Below are 20,050 nucleotides of genomic sequence, written 5' to 3'. Positions count from 1 at the left end.
CACTGTGAGTGCACTTTAATCACTGGAAATTGTAGCAGTAATTAAGTATTTAATTTCAGCTTCCAGGCAGTTTTATAGGAGCCTTAACGGCCTTAACTATTGATCACCCTCCCAGATGCCTCAGGGATAAAGTCTCATTGATAAGTTGCGCAGTCTATGGGCCCGATTCATCATTTGCGATTTTTATCAAGTCACTGCTCTTTTTCTGCCTTGTGACATTTGCTGTCATTTTTTTGTGCCAAATTCATCAAAACGGTGAACAGTTCATAAATTTTTCACAAAATAAGAAAAATGCTCTATATTTTTTGTTGACAACCTGCTTTGGAAATTTTTAGAAAAAAAAAAGATATTTTAGCGAAACAAAGTGTGTGTCAAAGTTTTAAGGCATACATTAAATCAATCCAGGAGCCACTTATAGAACAGCTACGACAAAATTTGCAACTTTTTGAAAAGTTGAAAATCATGAATCATGAGTAGACTCTACACTCCATCCACAGTGGTAAACAGAAAGAAGCGCAAAACACTAAACAAAATACAGGCCGAATGCAACAATAGGGATCGTGAGCCTTGTGGCCCCAGTACACATTGTCTAATACTGCCCCAAAAATGAAGAACTTTTCAATCAGAAGCTGGATCAGAAATTGCTGAAATTTTTTTGCCCAGTTTGTTTTGGTTACATTTGGTTAACATTTCTTGGAGTGTAATGTGTAATGTAATTTTCTTTGGCGTTTTTCATTAACATTTTTTTTTCCGTTTTTTTGTAAGCTTTGTAACACTTTGTAATCCTTTGTTTTGGGAGGGATAATGTTGCATGCATGCCACTCATATGAGGGTGATACAAAGGAAACATGAGTTCTTGTTGGAATCCTGGAGAGATCTTACTCAGGGCAGCCATTAATTATAATTCTTCACAGTAAAGGGGAGGTAACGTTTACAGGCACACAGCTATAACACAGTACTTAGTTGACGTTGATCACAGGAGTTTTATTTAACATTCCTTTCATCATACAAAATCACTTCTCTTTATGCAATGCTTCATCAACATATATGACAGTCTCTCTACAGATGACTTCTCTTCACACTCAGCATCTTAACCTAGGCAAAACTGTTCCCTGCTTATGCAGTGAGGTAGGGTGAGGTGGATGAGTCCAGTGCTGTAGCTCTCTCACTTCTATCTTGAAGTAATAAAGATGTTTCTGGCTGTCCTGACTGCTTCTATGATTGCAGAAATCGCTTCCCAGGAAGAACTGGTCTATACAGCTTGTCTGATTTAAGTCTGACAGGAGATGCTCTAGCACACACCTTAGGCTACTTTCACACTAGCGTCGGGAACAACCCGTCGCTGTGCGTCGGGCCGACGTTCCCGACGCTAGCGTGGTCTCCGCCGCACAACGGGGGCAGCGGATGCATTTTTCCTACGCATCCGCTGCCCCATTGTGAGGTGCGGGGAAGTGCGGGGAGGTGGGGGCGGAGTTCCGGCCGCGCATGCGCGGTCGGAAAAAGCGGACCGTCGGGAGCAAAAAACGTTACATGTAACGTTTTTTTCTCCCGACGGTCCGCTACCACACGCCCAAGCGTCGCAAAACGGACGCAACGTTTGGCAATGCGTCGCAAATGCGTCGCTAATGTTAGTCTATGACGAAAAAACGTATCCAGCAAGAACTTTTGCTGGATGCGTATTTTCGGCAAAACGACGCATTTGCGACGTATTGCAGTTAACGCTAGTGTGAAAGTAGCCTTACTCTTGGATGTCCAGGACACAATAACAACTTTTCCAGAGCTAACCACTCCCTGTCTGCTAAAACTATTTTAACCCCAATTCTTGCTGGATGATTTTAAATCATCAGTGCAGCTTTTATCTGTCCCAATTTTCTTACATTTCTTAAATTCATTAGACAATGACTAATTTTTTAAGGCAAAATTGCTTATGAAACGCTCCAAAAGATGCCCAGGTGTCTTCTGGATGTTTTTTTTAGCCTTCCCCTTGTCTTCTAAAGTAAAGTATGGAGTGACTTCAGTTTTTAGTGTCTTGTGCTTTTTTTGTATGCGCCATATTCATCTTTCCATTTGCCCCTTCTTTGAAGTCTATTTTATATGGTTTTATCAGATTTTTGTCCGGTTTGCCACTATGGGCAGAGTTTAGGTTTTTCAGATTTTTTCACCTGATTCAGTACTTTTTGAAAAGTGGCATATTTTGTCACAAATGTACTTCAATCCCCCTTAGGGCTCTTTCACACGTCCTGATATTTCCGGTACCGGAAAAAACCGGTACCGGAGATATCCGTGTCCGTATGTCCGTGTGCTCAAGTGGCACATACGTGCGGCATCCGTGTGCCGCCCGTGTGCCGCCTGAGGACCACACGGACCATGCAGGAGAGACAGCGCTACACTAAGCGCTGTCCCCCCCGCATGTGGTGCTGAAGGCAGAATTCATCTCTTCTCCCCCAGCGTTCGTTGGAGAGAAGAGATGAAAGATCTTTTTTTTTTTTTTTTTGGGGGGGGGAATAAAGTTTGCATGTGCGTCCGCGTCCAAAAGCCCCCCCCCCTCAGTGCGCCGCCTGGCCCCTTGCTGCAGAAATACTCACCCGGCCAGCTCCTGCGATGTCTCCTCTGTCCTCTCGGCGCCGGCAGCTTCTCCTGTGTGAGAGGTCACGTGGGAGCGCTCATTACAGTCAGTGAATATTCCCTGACTGTAATGAGCGGTCCCACATGACCGCTCACACAGGAGAAGCTGCCAGCGCGGAGAGGACAGAGGAGACATCGCGGGAGCTAGGTGAGTATTTCTGCGGCAAGGGACCAGGCGGCGCACTGAGGGGGGGGGGACACATGAAAACTTTATTTTTCACAAAAAAAAAAAAAACTTGATCTTTCATCTCTTCTCTCCGGAGGGGGAGAAGAGATGAATTCCGCCTTCAGCACCACAGCGGGGGGACAGCGCTTAGTGTAGCGCTGTCTCTCCTGCGGGCGGTACGTGCACACGGAGGAGAGTGCACACTGTTCTCCGTGTGCACGTGTGCTGTCCGTATTGTGGTCCGTGCTGCCGGTAGAAAACGGACATGTCGACGTGTTTTCAGCACGGACATACGGTCCGTGTGAAAACACGCACATGTGCATAGACCCATTCATTTAAATGGGTCTACGTGTGTCAGTGTCTCCGGTACGTGAGAAAACTGTCACTACACGTACCGGAGACACTGACGTGTGAAAGAGGCCTTATGGAAGTGATTTTATGTCGCCTTAAAACTTTGGTACAAATTCTGTCACATTTTAGAGGAAATGCAACTTTTTTCTGCTGAAGGTCTCTTTCACATGTCAGTGGCTCCGGTACGTGTGGTGACAGTTTTCACACGTACCAGAGACACTGACACAGGTAGACTCATTCAAATGAATGGGTCTGTGCACATATCTGTGTTTTTTCACGGACCGTGTGTCCGAGTGACCCACATGTCGCCATGTCCATTTTTGTGCAGCTGCATGGATCACACGGACCCATTGAAGTCAATGGGTCTGTGTAAACACGTACAGCACATGTGCCGCAACAGTATCACACGGAAGGCCGAAGGGGAAGAAGCATCATTCACCAGCGGGGACATCAACGAGGCGGAGCTGAACTGCGGTGACCTCAGGACCGTGGGAAAATGCCAGTGATGATGTCACTGCTGGTGAATGATGCTGCGCTCTCAGCAGCTCATTCACCAGTAGTTTTCAGCCGGGATGGTCGCATCTTGGCACTGTCCAGGATGAAAACTATTTAGCCCCCAGACATGGATTACAGCATGGGACACAACGACGGACAGGTATGGTATATTGTTTTTTTATTTTACTTTTATTACAGGACATCGAGGGCTTCACAGAAATTAGGCGTTGCAGTAAGTATGGTTTAATTGAGATTAATAAAGGAGTCTGTGTCATTTTTTTCAATTAAAGGATTTTATTCTGACTGTGTCTTTATTTAACATATACTGTAACTTATAGACACCTCTCCATTACTAAGCCGTGGGCTTGATGTCACCTGACATTACAGAGGTGACATCAACCCCACAAATATTATCCCCACTTGCCACCACTACAGGGCAAGTGGGAAGAGCTGGGCAAAGTGCCAGAATTGGCACATCTAATAGATGCGCCTTTTCTGGGCAGCTGCAGGCTGCTGTTTTTAGGCTGGGGGGGGCTATAGCAATGGCCCCTTACCAGCTTGAGAATACCAGCCCCCAGCTGTGAGCTTTAGCAAGGCTGGTTGTCAAAAAAGGGGTGGACCCCACGTTGTTTGTTTAAATTATTTATTTAAATTAATAAAACAGCCTTGGACCCCTCTATTCTTGATAACCAACTTTGCAGAAGCTGACAGCTCAGGGCTGCAGCGACAAGCTGTGAGTTTTGCCTGGTTGGTTCAAGAAAATAGGGGGGGACTAATGCCGGGTTTTTCATTAATTTATTTCATTGGATCGCAGGCAGTGGCTGAGGAATACCCCGATCATCCACTCCTACTGTCACTGTTATTAGCGGCAGCAGGTATCGGATGATGGGAGTAAAGGTACCGTTACACTAAACGACTTACCAAAGATCACGACCAGCGATACGACCTGGCCGTGATCGTTGGTAAGTTGTGTGGTCGCTGGGGAGCTGTCACACAGACAGCTCTCTCCAGCGACCAATGATCAGGGGAACGACTTCGTTGAAACTGTCTTGAAACTGTTACGCGCTGCTGCTCAGAGCTTCCTGCACTGAATGTGTCAGCGCCGGCAGTAAAGCAGAGCACAGCAGTGACGTCACCGCTGTGCTCTGCTTTACGTCCGGCGCTGACACAGTGCAGGAAGCTCTGAGCAGCAGCGCGTAACCCTGTGGACGCCGGGGGACGTGACAGACATCAGAATGTGAGTATGTACTGTTTTTTTTTTAACTTTTACAATGGTAACCAGGGTAAATATCGGGTTACTAAGCGCGGCCCTGCGCTAAGTAACCCGATATTTACCCTGGTTACAAGTGAACACATCGCTGGATCGGCGTCACACACGCCGATCCAGCGATGGACAGCGGGTGATCAGCGACAAAATAAAGTTCTGGACTTCTAGCTCCGACCAGCGATATCACAGCAGGATCTAGATCGCTGCTGCGTGTCTAACACAACGAGATCGCTAACCAGGACGCTGCAACGTCACGGATCGTCGTCGTTCTCGCTGCAAAGTCGCTTAGTGTGAAGGTACCTTAAGAGTCTCAAAAGCACCCACCTGCTGTCATCGTTCGGACTTTAAGATAAGTCTTATCATTCTCCCCTGCTCACGCCTATCGCCAGCAAAGAAGGGGAGATTGATAACAGCTGTCTTCAGCACCAGCCAGGAAACAGCACTTACTGTAACGCTTCTTCCCCGGCGGCTGTCCATGTGGTACTGATGCGGCACACGGGTGTGCTGCACGTATTACACACACGGACACGGATATCTCTGGTACCGGTTTTTCCGGTACTGGAAATATCAGAACATGTGAAAACAGCCGAAGAATGATCCACTCACTACATTTAACTGCTTGGCGTTTTTTTTAAAACCTTAAGCAGTTAAAAAAATTATCAAAAGCTTCAACCTATGACCAGCGAGTTGTTTTTCGATAGATATGGTTTCTCAGTGCTTTTTCAGACATTGTTTGGACTGGCTCAGTTAAAAAATGCCTGAAAACATTAACAGTGTGAACATAGCCTAATTGGACAGTGCCTAGTTTGGAGCTGATTCCATGGGAGAAATGTTTCGAAAAAATTCTATGCACTTTTTCCCACCAGATGTTTTTCAAAACCTGAAGAGTAAAAATGCTCGAAAGCCTGAACTCGTGAACAAAAAAGTGGTTTTACAAGGTCTACAGCTCTGACACAGTTTCTGATCTGTTTTGACACATTTTCTTCGACATATTTTTCATACCTCCCATCTTTGAAAAATGGAAAAGGAGGACAAGTATTACTGCATGTGGCAAGTTTATATACACTAAGCCACATGCCTAAACCGGCCCAGTTTTTTTGTGTGACGACATAGAAATAGTTCCCTTAGTAAACCCTAATAGTATTCCCACACAGTATAATACCCCATTTATAGCCCCCACACAGTATACTGAACCCCCATTGCCCTCCTAGACTCCATCTGATGACCTCGCATATGATTCTTCCTTACACAATATGGTGTCCCAAGTGCACCCCACAAAGTATGATGCCCCGTGAGTGCTCCCCACTGTCACAGACACAAATACAGCTGTAGTCGGGGCATATCGCCGATCCCTTGGGACAGCAGGATACTTACTAAATCCAGGAATGTACTACTAGATCCCGGATGGTTGGGAGGTGTACATATTGTTTTTGTTTTGCAGACTTTTGGCTTCAGTATCAAGTTTTGTGTGGACGCAACGATAAATTTGCATCAAAGATGTGTCATGTCACTTCTTTTTTATTTCGTGGTGCAATTTTCTAAATTTCGCTGGAAAAATCTTGCTGTATGAACAGCAATGTAGACTTTTTCTTAAAATCTATCGTAATCTTATTCATGATTATGCAGTTTTTTATGTGGATTTTTGAGTGGATCTGCTTCAAAATCTGCATCAAAAACTGTGTGAATGTACTCTAAAGAAAAGAGGTTTTGGCATCAGTTTAGCCAGGTAAGGCTACGTTCACATTTGCGTTGTGCGCCGCAGCGTCGGCGCCGCAGCGCACAACGCAAACAAAAACGCAGCAAAACGCATGCACAACGCTGCGTTTTGCGCCGCATGCGTCGTTTTTTTCATTGAATTTGGACGCAGCAAAAATGCAACTTGCTGCGTCCTCTGCGCCCCGACGCGGGCACCGCAGCGACGCATGCGGCGCAAAACGCAAGTGCGCCGCATGTCCATGCGCCCCCATGTTAAATATAGGGGCGCATGACGCATGCGGCGCCGCTGCGGCGCCCGACGCTGCGGCGCTGGCCGCAAATGTGAACGTAGCCTAAGGCTAGTTTCACACTTGCGTTTTTGTCTGCATGCGTTTTTAAAAAAAACGCATGTGTGAAAAACGCATGTAAACGCGGTAAAACGCATGCGTTTTTTAGACGCATGCGTTTTTATAGAAAAACACAAGAAAACACAAGAAAACACAAGAAAAAACAAGAAAACCCTAACCCTAACCCTACCCCTAACCCTAACCCTAAACGTGACTGAAATACGTGGCACTGAAATACGTGCAACTGAAATACGTGGTACTTAAATACGTGGCACTTTAATACGTGGCACGTGGCACTTAAATACGTGGCAGTTGGCACTTTAATACGTGGCACGTGGCACTTAAATACGTGGCACGTGGCACTTATATATGTGGCACGTGGCACTTATATATGTGGCACGTGGCACTTATATATGTGGCACGTGGCACTTAAATACGTGGCACGTGGCATACGTGGCACTGAAATACGTGGCACGTGGCACTTAAATACGTGGCACGTGGCACTTAAATACGTGGCACGTGGCACTTAAATACGTGGCACGTGGCACTTTAATACGTGGCACGTGGCACTTAAATACGTGGCACGTGGCACTTAAATACGTGGCACGTGGCACTTAAATACGTGGCACTTAAATACGTGGCACGTGGCACTTTAATATGTGGCACGTGGCACTTATATATGTGGCACGTGGCACTTATATATGTGGCACGTGGCACTTAAATACGTGGCACGTGGCATACGTGGCACTGAAATACGTGATACGTGGCACTTAAATACGTGGCAATATGACTGTCAGAAAATGTTCATTAAACGGTTAGGGGTGAGGTTAGGGGTAGAGTTAGGGTTAGGGTTTGGATCCCTTTATCACCTTGATGGTCGTTGGGTGACTTTTTAGTGTGTTTTCTGGTTTTTTTCTATAAAAACGCATGCGTTTTTAGCGCAAACAAACGCATGTGCTTAAAAACGCATGCGTTTACATAGACAGCAATGCATTTTTTTGCCGCGAAAAAACGCATGCGTTTTTTCGCGGCAAAAAAACGCGCAAGAAAATACTGCAGGTAGCATTTTTGAAAATGAACGCATGCAGTCAAAAAACGCATGCGTTTGAAAACGCGACCAAACGCATGTGCAAAAAAACGCATGCGTTTTCAATGTTAAATATAGGAAAAAAAACGCATGCGTTTTTTGTGCAAAAAACGCTGCAGACAAAAACGCAAGTGTGAAAGCAGCCTAATAGAAGATCAATTACCAACCATTAAACGGTATCATAGCGGCAAGATTATTATTACTGAGAGCATTTCATATACTATAAGTTTTGCAATTTTTTTTATTGTTTTTTTTTATAAATGCATCTTTCAAGGACTTAGGTGAGAAATGAACCTCGAAGCAATAATCAAAATGTCCCCTGCTGCTAGTGCTGATTCTTGCCATCATACATCTCTATGACAAGATAGGAGAAGTAGCACATTTGCCCTCTGACCTTACATGTCCATATTGAAGGCAAATAAGACCATGACCCTAATTCCAGATCACCCTCTCAAGACAACTGTAAGACTTTTTGTCTGTGGAGAGAAAACGTCATTTTCCAGGTCACAGTGCTCATAGGGATGGAGGAATGGGCCACTCACAGCTGGAGCCTCTCTAAGATTCACTTGCAGGTGCCGATTCCATGACATCTAATCCAATTTGACCAGTTATCAATTTCCATTAAAAAAGTTCCCTCTCCAGGGCCAAATTTCAGGAAGCATGTGAGCTTGCTGAATACTAACAGTGTGTAATGTACTCGCTTTTAATATTCGACTCTGCTAGCCATGTGAGCAGTCATCACATAACCACAAATGTGCAATTTGAAAGAATCAGATGTGAAGCTAGTCAGCAGGTGAGTAATTCACGCAAACTTACAGTCACATGATCACCTCTCGCGGAGCCAAATCCTAACAGTGCGTGCATTACACACTCTTAGAATTTACCAAGCTGCGCTGCTTGCTGAAAGTTTTTCCTTGGGTCAAAAACTTCCTTTAAGACATAAGATTACAGATTTAACTATGAAATTGCATAAAAAGTCACAGTAGCCTTAACTTTCTGCCAAGTTCTCTGCTATCTGCACATCAGATAAGTGATCACATATTGACGGTAATAACGTCTGTGCGAGAACTCGATGTGGGCTACCATATTATATACTTTCCCACATGTGGGCGTCTTTATACAAACGTGACAATAATAATCAGCAATAATAATAATAATGGTGTTCTTGTGGCCACGACTGTAGACCTGGTCATATGGTCAGGATTATCTTCATACCTTAGGGGAAAGTGAAGGGCTGAGCTTACCATAAGGAGCATTCATGAGGCAGATTTCACTTATTTCTAGCTCCTCATCACATTGTCTATGAGGACTGACCCCCCAATGTTTCCCCTTCGGTGAGATTTTACCTTTCTGATCCCATCTTACATAGAAAAGGAGAAGCGTTGGAGAAGCCAACTCGCCTAACAACTCCGTATATTATGCAAATAATATGTTATATAATACAAATTAGTGTCATATAAAAGCTTTGTGGTGAAATGGAAAGGTGTGTAGGATATTGAATTTACTTCCTCAGTAGTCTTGGTAGCTAATCTCTTGAGTAAACTAATCGCTTTTTCTCAGGCCTTTTGTCATTAAACTATTTACTCAAAGCCATTGTACATGTTCATAGAACACATTGCTCTATTTCCTTTATATTCCAAAAATATCTCCACCCTGAGTTCCTTATTCTTTGCTCATCCGTTTTTTTTCCTCACCTACATATTATGCAAATATTAATTTATAAGGCTACGATTCACCCGCTTGCCCATTTCTAGTATTGATTCCTCCTTTAGAAAACTCCACTTAACCTTCAGCCGGCGGATCCAAAGTTTTAATATAAAACCTTCTAATTGCGAAAACGATTCCCAATGTGCATGAAAGCGTCTCCTTGTAATCATTACCGGATCATCCTCTCTGTATCTGTTTGGAAGAATACAATAGGAGCTCATAATCGGCGAGATAACACACGGTACAGACTCGTCCATGAGCTCCACATACATTCGCACATTCCCAGCTCCACTTGTTCCCTTGCTAGGATACGTCATCCTTAATGCAAGAAAAGGTGACGAGGTCGCATTGATCATTCCCGACGTGAGAAAAGAAGAAATCAGGAGCAAAATAAAAAGAAAAGGTTCTACTAATTCCAGGGGCCAACGCAGGGAAATAGTAAAGTGTATGGACGAAAGGCAGGTAAATGGGTCATGGTGGAGTAGGGGAGCAGAGAGCCGGGGAGGAGGATGCAAAAGGTAGGAAGAGACAGAATAAGGATAGAAGAGAGAAATCATGTTTTGTAAACAGGGTAGAAAAAACAGGTAAAGAGCTGCGCAAGGAAATAATATATGTCATGGGTCCACTTGGGAGTCAAGGGTTAATGCAGTGCGTAGTATCTTCGTATGAAAGGTGAAGAGGTTAATAATGAAGGAGATGACAAGATAATGGTCAGTGTAGAAAATAAAGGACAAAGGGCATTCGGTGTATAACGGCAAGTATGGAGTGTGAAGAATGACATTGGGGTAAGGGTTGTAGGTCAGTGGGACCCCAGGTCCCATGACGGAGTGCCAGGGGTGACGGGGCAAAGGGCGGCCGTCTCTCCACTACCCGCTTTCCTAACGCCAGGCTGTTGCACCTTGTAGAAGCAGCAGGTGCAGCTATAAATATTGAAGTCAATCAGCTAGAACCTAATAGAGCTGATGAATATGCACGGAATACAAATCTGTAAACTTGAGCGTGAGAGCACAGCAATATGTAAAGTGGGAGATTATCATAAACGCCTTCTTCCAATCTGACACACAAGAAAGTAACGCAGAGAAGGATATGGGATGAGGATTGTCAGCTCCGTTCAGGAGCAACTCCTAAGCACACAAGACTGAAACAAACAAAGCACCGAGCCAAGCACTACTCTGGAAAATTAACTATTGTGTGACCCAATCTTCCTCCCGAGACCCTAAACCTTAGTGCCGGGGACATTCAGGGCAATGGGACTTTACAACCCAGATCAGTCTGAGTTCCTGGACGCGCGCCTAGACCAGTGGGTCTACCTGTGCCAGCAGGTCAGGAGGTGTGCAAGGTGTGCCCCCCGTACATGGCACAGCAGAAGACAAGGACACAGCTCTATAGGGGATGCACTGAGAATACGCCACCCAGCACTATTACCTTTACTGGCGGAAACCTCCCGATTAATGTGCATCTTCCTTCTTGCCTCTGCTCCTCCGCGGATCCCTTTTCTCTCTTCCCTTCCCCTTGTACGTCCCAGGAAAAGACAAAGACAGCCTGCGAGGTGGGAAAAAGAGGAGGGATGTAGGACTGAGATGCCACTTCCAGATCTCCTGTATCCTTGACTCCAGGGACAAGACCTCTACATGAAGAAGCTGGGGGGCTGCAGGTGGCCTTGGAGCTCTTGTGAGCAGCTTAGGGAGTCAATGAATGAGGATCTTTGGGAAAGAACCAACCTCTCTCCCTCTCTCTTCCTTTCTGTGTCTCTCCCTTCACTGTGACTTGCTTTCTCTCTTACATCCTCATGCTGCTGGCTGCTGGCAAGAACAGAAACTGCACACACAGGCGGCATCCTAATGTGATCTGTGTTATTGCCACCTGGAGCACAGGCAGGGAGAGGTGGCCGAGGATCCAAATCCAATTACATATATGTGCGGAGGCTTATAGGGAAAACAGGACAACACCCTGTACACATACGGATCTACGCTGGGTCATCTCTCATCACCGTAACGTTTTAGAAGCTACTAATGGGATAGCAAAATGTCAGGGATACAATAAGTCATTCATCATGCAATACATACATATGTCATTTCCACTACAAATAGCAATCTATCCAGAAAGGAAAAAATAAAAGTGACACTTTTCCCATCCCTTCCTATTTGATTATTGTTTTTTTGGGATATTTTTGAAACCATGATTTGCAACATTTGCTAACATGCAAAGCATACCGAAAGGTTTTTCTCCTCCATAGAAAGCCTCCATACACAATGCCTAGGAGCATAGCAGGTCATTAGAATGAATTAAAACCTCAAGGTCATGTATAAATCACTCATTTTATTACAGTCATTTGTTGTGAGATTTACGGCCGGGATTCTCAACAGAAAAGAAATACTGATATGCAGAACTACAAGTCTCAGCCAGGAGAATGTGTTACTCTACAAAATGCAACTCATTCAATGTTTAGAAAAAGAAGATTATACTATGAAGGAGCAATGTAGACTTTTAAGAGAATTAGTTTATTTGACACAGACTTAAAGGGCCTCTGTCAGCACAGAATGACTTCAAAAGTACAGGCGCTCAATGTTCTCTGGCTCCATGAAGCCAAAACTGACACTCAAAGATGAGGTGCGGGTAGAGATTGAGGGAAAACAAGCAGGTGGGGTTGTCAGGGTGGCTAGACCCGGTCCGTGACCCTGCTAAGGGGCGTCCAATGAAAGATAAGATGATGAAGCATGGTGCAAGTCGCGATGAATAACGAGGACACAGGGTTGCAGTCTCTTTACCTCTTTACTGAAGGCTTCTGGATCCTCAATCCAGAGCACTGCTAACAGGGCTGGCTGAGACCGGCCGGTCCGAAGGCACATCCAGAGTTCCCTTTGCAGGTGGAAATCAGTGCCTACCTTCTAGCGCCTGTGTGTTGTAGTACCTCCCTGCTGAGCACCACGGGATAGTCCTCACAACTGCTGTGTCTGTTTCTGATGTTCTCTCTCTCCGTCCCCCAGATGATATGGCTAGGACGCACCCGTATGACGGGGTAGGCCTGGAGCTATTCTGGGACCCTAGAGACACCCCTCTCCCACAATTGCCTCCTTTGTCTTCGTTAGGTGTTTAACCCTCCGTCAGGGGCAATATGTTTCATAACGAGTTTAGGGGCATTGCACCTGTCTGGCACAGGCTAGAAAATTGGCTATATTTTCCTTTTTTTAAAATTTCAATGCTCTAAATGTGATCAGTTACCATAATAGCAATGTAATAAATGAGAATACACATAATCAGGTGTAAAAAAAAATGTTTAATAACCAGAAAAGTAATCTGTTTCTATGTCTTGAGCATCCTCCTCACTCTCTCCATCTTGACCTGTATCAGGCACATCTGGACATTCTTCCACATCGTCTTCTGAAGCAATGTCACTTTCTTCCCCTAAATCTTCTAGCTGTAAGGGGTCTGTCTCATCAGCAAGCAGTATATTTTGCACTTGCTCAACATGAAGGGCATTGGACAAGTCAAATATTCTCCTCGCCATTTCAGAAGAAAAGCTGAAGAAAGAGAGAGAATATGTGTTAGGGCGCAATGTGCCTGAGAAGCACACTGTTATTTCTAACAAAACCTTCTATGACAAATCCACAAATGTAGCACTAGCTATTCATAAAACAAGCTAAAAAAACAATTGGGATGAATAAAAACAGCAAATTCTAACCGTCAAAGGTGTAACGCATTCAGGGGCAATGAGCCGGAGAAGCGAAAACACTGATATCTGATCTCCTGCAGCTCTGCAGCACAAGAGGCTTCGCAGGTTTCACACAGCCTTTAAAGTTAGGAAGGTACTGGGAGGAGGGTGTTTCCCAGACAAACCACTGAAAATAGAGAAATGAAACTAAGTGAGCTGCGCCTGTCAGATCAGTTGCCCCTGACGGAGGGTTAAGGTGAGACAGCCAACCTGTAGTTAACTGTCCTGCCGCTGTTTGAAGTAGTACGTAAAGTCTCTTACTTCCTCGGTGCTCCGGCCACCGGCTACGTGCCTCAGAAGGATGTTGCCACGGTCTTAAGGGCACGACTCTTTCTGGTTCTATCTCCTCTGCGCTGTGATCTCGTTTCTCACTTCTCCGCAATATACTCCGCTTTCGTGTCCTTTCTTAGGAGTCTGCCACTGTAACACTCAAGCACGGCTCCGTAACGTTCTGTCTGTCCTAGGCCGCTGTCAGGATCCCACCCCTGACAGGTCCTCTCTCCAGCTCTCCCAGCTACTTTCTCTCTAACTTCCTGTCCAACCCCCAGTTTTACCAGAGTGTGAGGAGTGGCCTAATAGATAGAACTACCCCCCCTGGTGGCCGGATTGTGGAGTGTAGTGTGTGTCTGTGATACCTGGTCAGGTGAACTCCTTTAGTGCAATCAGACGTACCATCACTCCCCTTAGTGGCAGAGAGACATTACTGCAACGACCAGGACTCTGGGGCGCTGCATATATAAATGATTGGCCCCACCATGAAGCACCGGGCGCCTGTACTTGGTTTGAACAGTCATTGTGTGCTGACAGAGTCCCTTTAAAGGATTGTCCGGCCGTAAACTACAAGTCTGCAGTCATTTTGAGCACTGTGAGGATTCCCCAGTGACAGCCATGGAAGAGGGCAGTGATATCACCGCAATTGCATACGTACAGCCACATTCCGACTAGGCGCCTCTCTGTTCTTACTCAGTTCACTTGCATCAAGCAAGGTCGCACACGTCTAGTTGGCAAGTGACCGTATGTATACTAATCACATAGTTGTGGTGCGGATAGAATTGAGGGGGCATTTTTAAGAAATCTATTCTTGACATTTTAATCTCAAGTGCAGCAGGGCGGCACTTCACTCCTCAGCTATATGTCACTGCCCACCTCCAGTTTTTGGTTGTTGATTGACAGGTCACTCTTTCCTCAGTTTTGTAATGGTAAACCGTGACACTACTGGTTTGGGTGCTCAAGTAGGGTCAAAAACTGTAGTAGACTAGTAGAATGAACTTGGCACTCAAAACAGATGATCATCTGTTTTGAGTGCCTAGTTGATTCTACTCTTTTCTCAGTGACTTGTCTCTCCTGCACAGGTGTTGCCATTGCCTGGGTTCATTTCAGCAGAATCGCAGCGCCTGTCTCCATCATAACCCGGGACCTGTGCTATGAGCTCCCAGTGACATTGTCCAGGAGCCGTCTCTTCTGATGAAATTAACCTGGGCAATGACTGCGCCGGCGTAGAGAAGACAGAAAAAAGATCTGTCAATCAATGACCAGAGCCGGGCGTGGGCAGGCGAACAATAATGGAGGTGAGGAGTGAAGCTCCTGCCGCACTGCCCTTAGAATAATACTTCAAGAATGGATTTCTTAAAAATGCCCCTATGAAATAATACATGCAAGGTATTAATGTAATAAGCTTTAAAGGGGTTTTACACTCATGCCTTTAATTAGGGGTCAGATATCCTACTGACGGGTTCTCTTTAAAGGAACCCTATTTGCATTGAATTTTCTTGAATAAAATGTGTAATCATTCATAGTCAGATACCTACCGGCCATTTATTACAAAATATGGTTCCTTGGTTTTTGCTTTTCTTTTTTATCACAATATTTTCAAAATCTTAAAATGATTAATTTCACTATTTATCTTTAGAATTATTTGCTTATTCTGGAATAAAGCTCCACATCCCCTACTTCTCCTTACACTAATATAACATTAAATAATATACTATATATTCTGACTGCTCACCTGAGCGGAGATTAGGAGTTCCACTGGAGACTTATTTTTCAGTTTGGAACTGTATCTGTCTTGTATAAATCTTTGGTGAGCTCCCCCAGTGTCTGCGGCAGGAAACTGGAATTTTATCATTTACAGAGGACACTTATTTAGTTTTTGTAAATACCTGTATTCCTCATGATATAACAGTTCTGGTTGTGAAGCATCTTATGTTATAACTCTTCATTGTCCGGGTGTCGGCCGATATCCAGAGAGGCGCACACTGAGTAAAACATTGCAGCGCAGCCCTTCAGGTCACAGTGGCTGCTTAGGGAGACCCGTGCCAAGAGGAATCTTGTGGAGAGCTCTACTCTCCTACTCCACAGATATATGGACTAGGAGTTCAGCAGGTAGAAACGAAGAACTCCAGCTGCCGCCAGAAGAAGGACCGTGTGCTAGGCGAGGACGCCAGCAGACATTACACAGAACACCGCCGACATTCTGCAATCCTTGGGGCCTTCAGATAGTGACAGGCTACAGAGTCACGTTAAGTGGAACCGTTAACAAGAGACTGTTTAGTTAACCAACATTTATTCAGTTTTACCTTTGTACTCTTTGTTTATGTGGCACCCCAGGAGTTCGGGTACCACAGTAGTGCTGCCTTCCTCTCGGGGAGGGTAGTACTATGCCTGGAAACAAGAGGGATCTCTTTGGCAGGTAATTCACACACACAACACCTTCTGAATCCAGGCCAGAAGGAGGAGCTCAAAACCCGGTTTTAGGGCAGCTTCCCTGAATAAAGATCCTGGTCTGGAGGAGGAGTCAGTTTAGTCCGGAGCAGACAGTGAAGGGAAAGGAGCGCAGAGGAGAGAATAGGGTTCAAGGAGGCTGCGAGTGGGCCTCTGAGGAACCACAGCGCAGAGACCAGGTACCGGGAGCCCGAGGCTATGGGGAGCTGCAAGCCCCATAGCAGAACCGGAGGGCACAGAACTACATGTATATTGTCCAAGTTAAGCCTGTGGTACAGCAGCATTCTGGAGCCTGGAGTCACCGTGCAGAGACCCCAGAAGGAATGGCTCCAGCTGCCTACCATACAGGTACCTGTCCCAGGACAGGGGAAAGAATCAGGACCTTCCAGGTTGCCTGGACACCTAATGTACCTGTTGCCGGTACCCTGGACAGAGGCCTGTTACATCTTCAGTAAACCAGGTAAAGACTGCAACGCTGTGTCCTTTACTCTTTGACCAGCATACACCATCATTGCCATACACCTTGGAAGCCCTGGGGACCCCACTTCACCGGTGGGAAGCTATTGTGAACTCTATTTTTGGGCTCCCTCTAGTGGTCACAAGCGGTACTGTGTAGTGTTGTCTTTCTGCAGGTTGCAGCATCAGCTGGTTCGTTATCCTTGGTTGGTTTCCTATTTAGCCCACCTGGATACTCAGTTCCTTGCCTGCTATCAATGTATTCAGTGCTCTTCAGATTCCTTGTGTCTACCTTGCTCCCAGTCTCTCCAAGACAAGCTAAGTTTTTGTTTGATCATTTTTTGATTATCAGAGTTCATTATGTTTTTAGTCCAGCTCGCTAAAATGTGATTTCCTCGCTTGCTGGTTGCTCTAGGGGACTGAGTTTCTCCCCCCACACCGTTAGTTGGTGTGGGGGTTCTTGAAATCTCAGAGTGGATATTTTGTAAGGGTTTTTTACTGACCGCATAGATTCCCTTTTCTATTTTCTGCTATCTAGTATTAGTGGGCCTCATTTGCTGAATCTGCTTTCACCCCTGTGTATGTGCCATCCTCTTACCTCACCGTTATTATTTGTTGGGGGCTTCTATATCTTTGGGGATTATTTCTCTGGAGGCAAGAGAGGTCTTTCTTTCTCTCTAGGGGTAGTTAGTTCCTCAGGCTGGCTCGAGACATCTAGGATTTTTAGGCACGTTCACCGGCTACTTCTAGTGTGTTTGGATAGGTTCAGATTTGCGGTCAGTCCAGTTTGCCACCTCCCTAGAGCTTGTCCTATGTTTGTTACTTAGCTGGAGTAATTTGTGATCCTCAACCACTAAGGATCATAACAGTATAGCAGGCCAAAAAGTGTTTAACGCATCGCAGAAGTGGGATAAAAAGAAGACCTGAGTACATTTTTTTTTTTTTTCTCCCTCCCGCTTTTCCTTTGCTGCAGTCTGTTTAGCTTCTTTCATCCCCTTGAACTCTGGGTGGTTTTGAGCTCAGCTGCAGACATGAATGTTCAGACTCTGACTTCTAGTGTGGATCATCTTACTGCACGGGTGCAAAGTATTCAGGATTTTGTTATTCATAGCCCTAGGTCAGAACCAAAGATACCCATTCCTGAGTTGTTTTCTGGAGATAGATCTAGGTTTCTAAATTTTAAGAATAATTGTAAGTTATTTCTATCTCTGAGACCTCGTTCTTCTGGTGATTCCGCTCAGCAAGTTAAAATTGTTATCTCCTTGTTGCGTGGTAACCCTCAAGATTGGGCTTTCTCTCTGGCGCCAGGAGATCCTGCATTGCTTAATGTAGATGCATTTTTTCTGGCTCTTGGACTGCTTTATGAGGAGCCTAATCTTGAGAATCAGGCAGAAAAAGCGTTGCTGGCTATCTCTCAAGGTCAGAATGAAGCAGAGGTGTATTGTCAAAAATTTTGGAAATGGTTGGTGCTTACTCAATGGAATGAGTGTGCCCTGGCTGCAAATTTCAGAGAAGGTCTTTCTGAGGCCGTTAAGAATGTTATGGTGGGGTTTCCCACCCCTACAAGTCTGAGTGATTCTATGGCTTTGGCCATTCGGGTTGATCGGCGTTTGCGGGAGCGCAAATCTGCTCATCCTTTGGCGGTATTTTCTGGACAGAGACCTGAGTCTATGCAATGTGACCGAACTCTGACCAGAATTGAGCGACAAAGTCATAGACGTCAAAATGGGTTGTGCTTTTACTGTGGTGATTCTACTCATGTTATCTCAGCATGCTCTAAACGCTTAAAAAAAATCGCTAAACCTGTCACCATTGGTACTATACAGCCTAAATTTATTTTGTCTGTTACTTTGATTTGTTCTTTGTCGTCCTACCCGGTTATGGCTTTTGTGGATTCGGGTGCTGCCCTGAATCTGATGGATTTGTCGTTTGCCAGGCGCTGTGGTTTTGTCCTGGAGCCTTTGGAATTTCCTATTCCTCTGAGGGGAATTGATGCTACACCATTGGCTGAGAATAAGCCTCAGTATTGGACGCAAATGACCATGTGCATGACTCCCGTACATCAGGAGGTGATTCGCTTTCTTGTTCTGCATAATTTGCATGATGTTGTCGTTTTGGGTCTGCCATGGCTACAAGCTCATAATCCAGTTTTAGATTGGAAAGCTATGTCTGTGTCGAGTTGGGGTTATCAGGGAATTCATGGCGATACTCCGTTTGTGTCTATTGCTTCTTCCACTCCTTCTGAGGTCCCTGAGTTTTTGTCTGACTTCCAGGATATATTTGATGAGCCCAGGTCCAGTGCCCTGCCCCCTCATAGGGATTGTGACTGTGCTATAAATTTAATTCCTGGTAGTAAATTCCCTAAGGGACGACTTTTTAATTTGTCTATACCAGAGCATGCCGCGATGCGGAGTTATATAAAGGAGTCTTTGGAGAAGGGACATATTCGCCCATCCTCTTCCCCTCTTGGTGCAGGATTTTTTTTTGTGGCCAAGAAGGACGGTTCTTTGAGACCTTGTATAGATTATCGTCTTCTGAATAAAATTACAGTCAAATTTCAGTATCCTTTGCCACTATTGTCTGATTTGTTTGCTCGGATTAAGGGTGCCAGTTGGTTCACCAAGATAGATCTCCGTGGTGCGTATAACCTTGTGCGCATTAAGCAGGGAGATGAATGGAAAACAGCATTTAATACGCCCGAAGGCCATTTTGAGTACTTGGTGATGCCTTTTGGACTCTCTAATGCTCCTTCTGTGTTTCAGTCCTTCATGCATGATATCTTCCGAGAATATCTGGATAAATTTATGATTGTTTATCTGGATGACATTTTGGTCTTTTCTGATGATTGGGAGTCCCATGTGAAGCAGGTCAGGATGGTGTTTCAGGTCCTGTGTGCTAATGCTTTATTTGTGAAGGGCTCAAAATGCCTCTTCGGAGTACAGAAGGTCTCCTTTTTGGGTTTTATTTTTTCTCCTTCTACTGTGGAGATGGACCCAGTCAAGGTCCAGGCTATTCATGACTGGACTCAGCCCACGTCTGTTAAGAGTCTTCAGAAGTTCTTGGGTTTTGCTAATTTTTACCGTCGTTTCATCGCTAATTTTTCTAGCGTGGTTAAACCTTTGACGGATTTGACCAAGAAGGGTTCTGATGTGACTAATTGGTCTCCTGCAGCCGTGGAGGCCTTTCGGGAGCTGAAGCACCGGTTTTCTTCAGCTCCAGTCTTATGTCAGCCAGATGTCTCTCTCCCCTTCCAGGTCGAGGTTGATGCTTCTAAGATTGGAGCAGGGGCTGTTTTGTCTCAGAGAAGCTCTGATGGCTCTGTGATGAAGCCATGTGCTTTCTTTTCAAGAAAGTTTTCGCCTGCCGAGCGGAATTATGATGTTGGTAATCGGGAGTTGTTGGCTATGAAGTGGGCATTTGA

At 45.1% G+C, this 20,050-nt stretch overlaps 1 protein-coding gene across 10 annotated transcripts in view; it reads right to left on the bottom strand.

Annotated features, from left to right (window-relative positions):
* Positions 1-20,050, bottom strand: part of SYT7 (synaptotagmin 7) — a 771,057-nt gene that overhangs the window by 618,347 nt on the left and 132,660 nt on the right. For 3 of the 10 annotated variants that reach the window (XM_077287908.1, XM_077287916.1, XM_077287920.1), the window contains exon 1: positions 11,166-11,487. The exons of 5 other annotated variants lie outside the window; for them this stretch is intronic. In XM_077287908.1, coding sequence (XP_077144023.1) covers positions 11,166-11,199 — 34 coding nt within the window. In that variant the 5' untranslated portion in view covers positions 11,200-11,487. Of the gene's footprint in view, positions 1-11,165; positions 11,518-20,050 lie in introns of those variants that run through there. 2 more of the 10 variants (XM_077287918.1, XM_077287913.1) reach the window with 2 other exon arrangements.

Source organism: Ranitomeya variabilis, chromosome 2 (genome assembly GCF_051348905.1).
Source record: "Ranitomeya variabilis isolate aRanVar5 chromosome 2, aRanVar5.hap1, whole genome shotgun sequence".
Taxonomy (NCBI): Eukaryota; Metazoa; Chordata; class Amphibia; order Anura; family Dendrobatidae; genus Ranitomeya; species Ranitomeya variabilis.
This window is presented reverse-complemented; position numbering and strand designations above follow the sequence as displayed.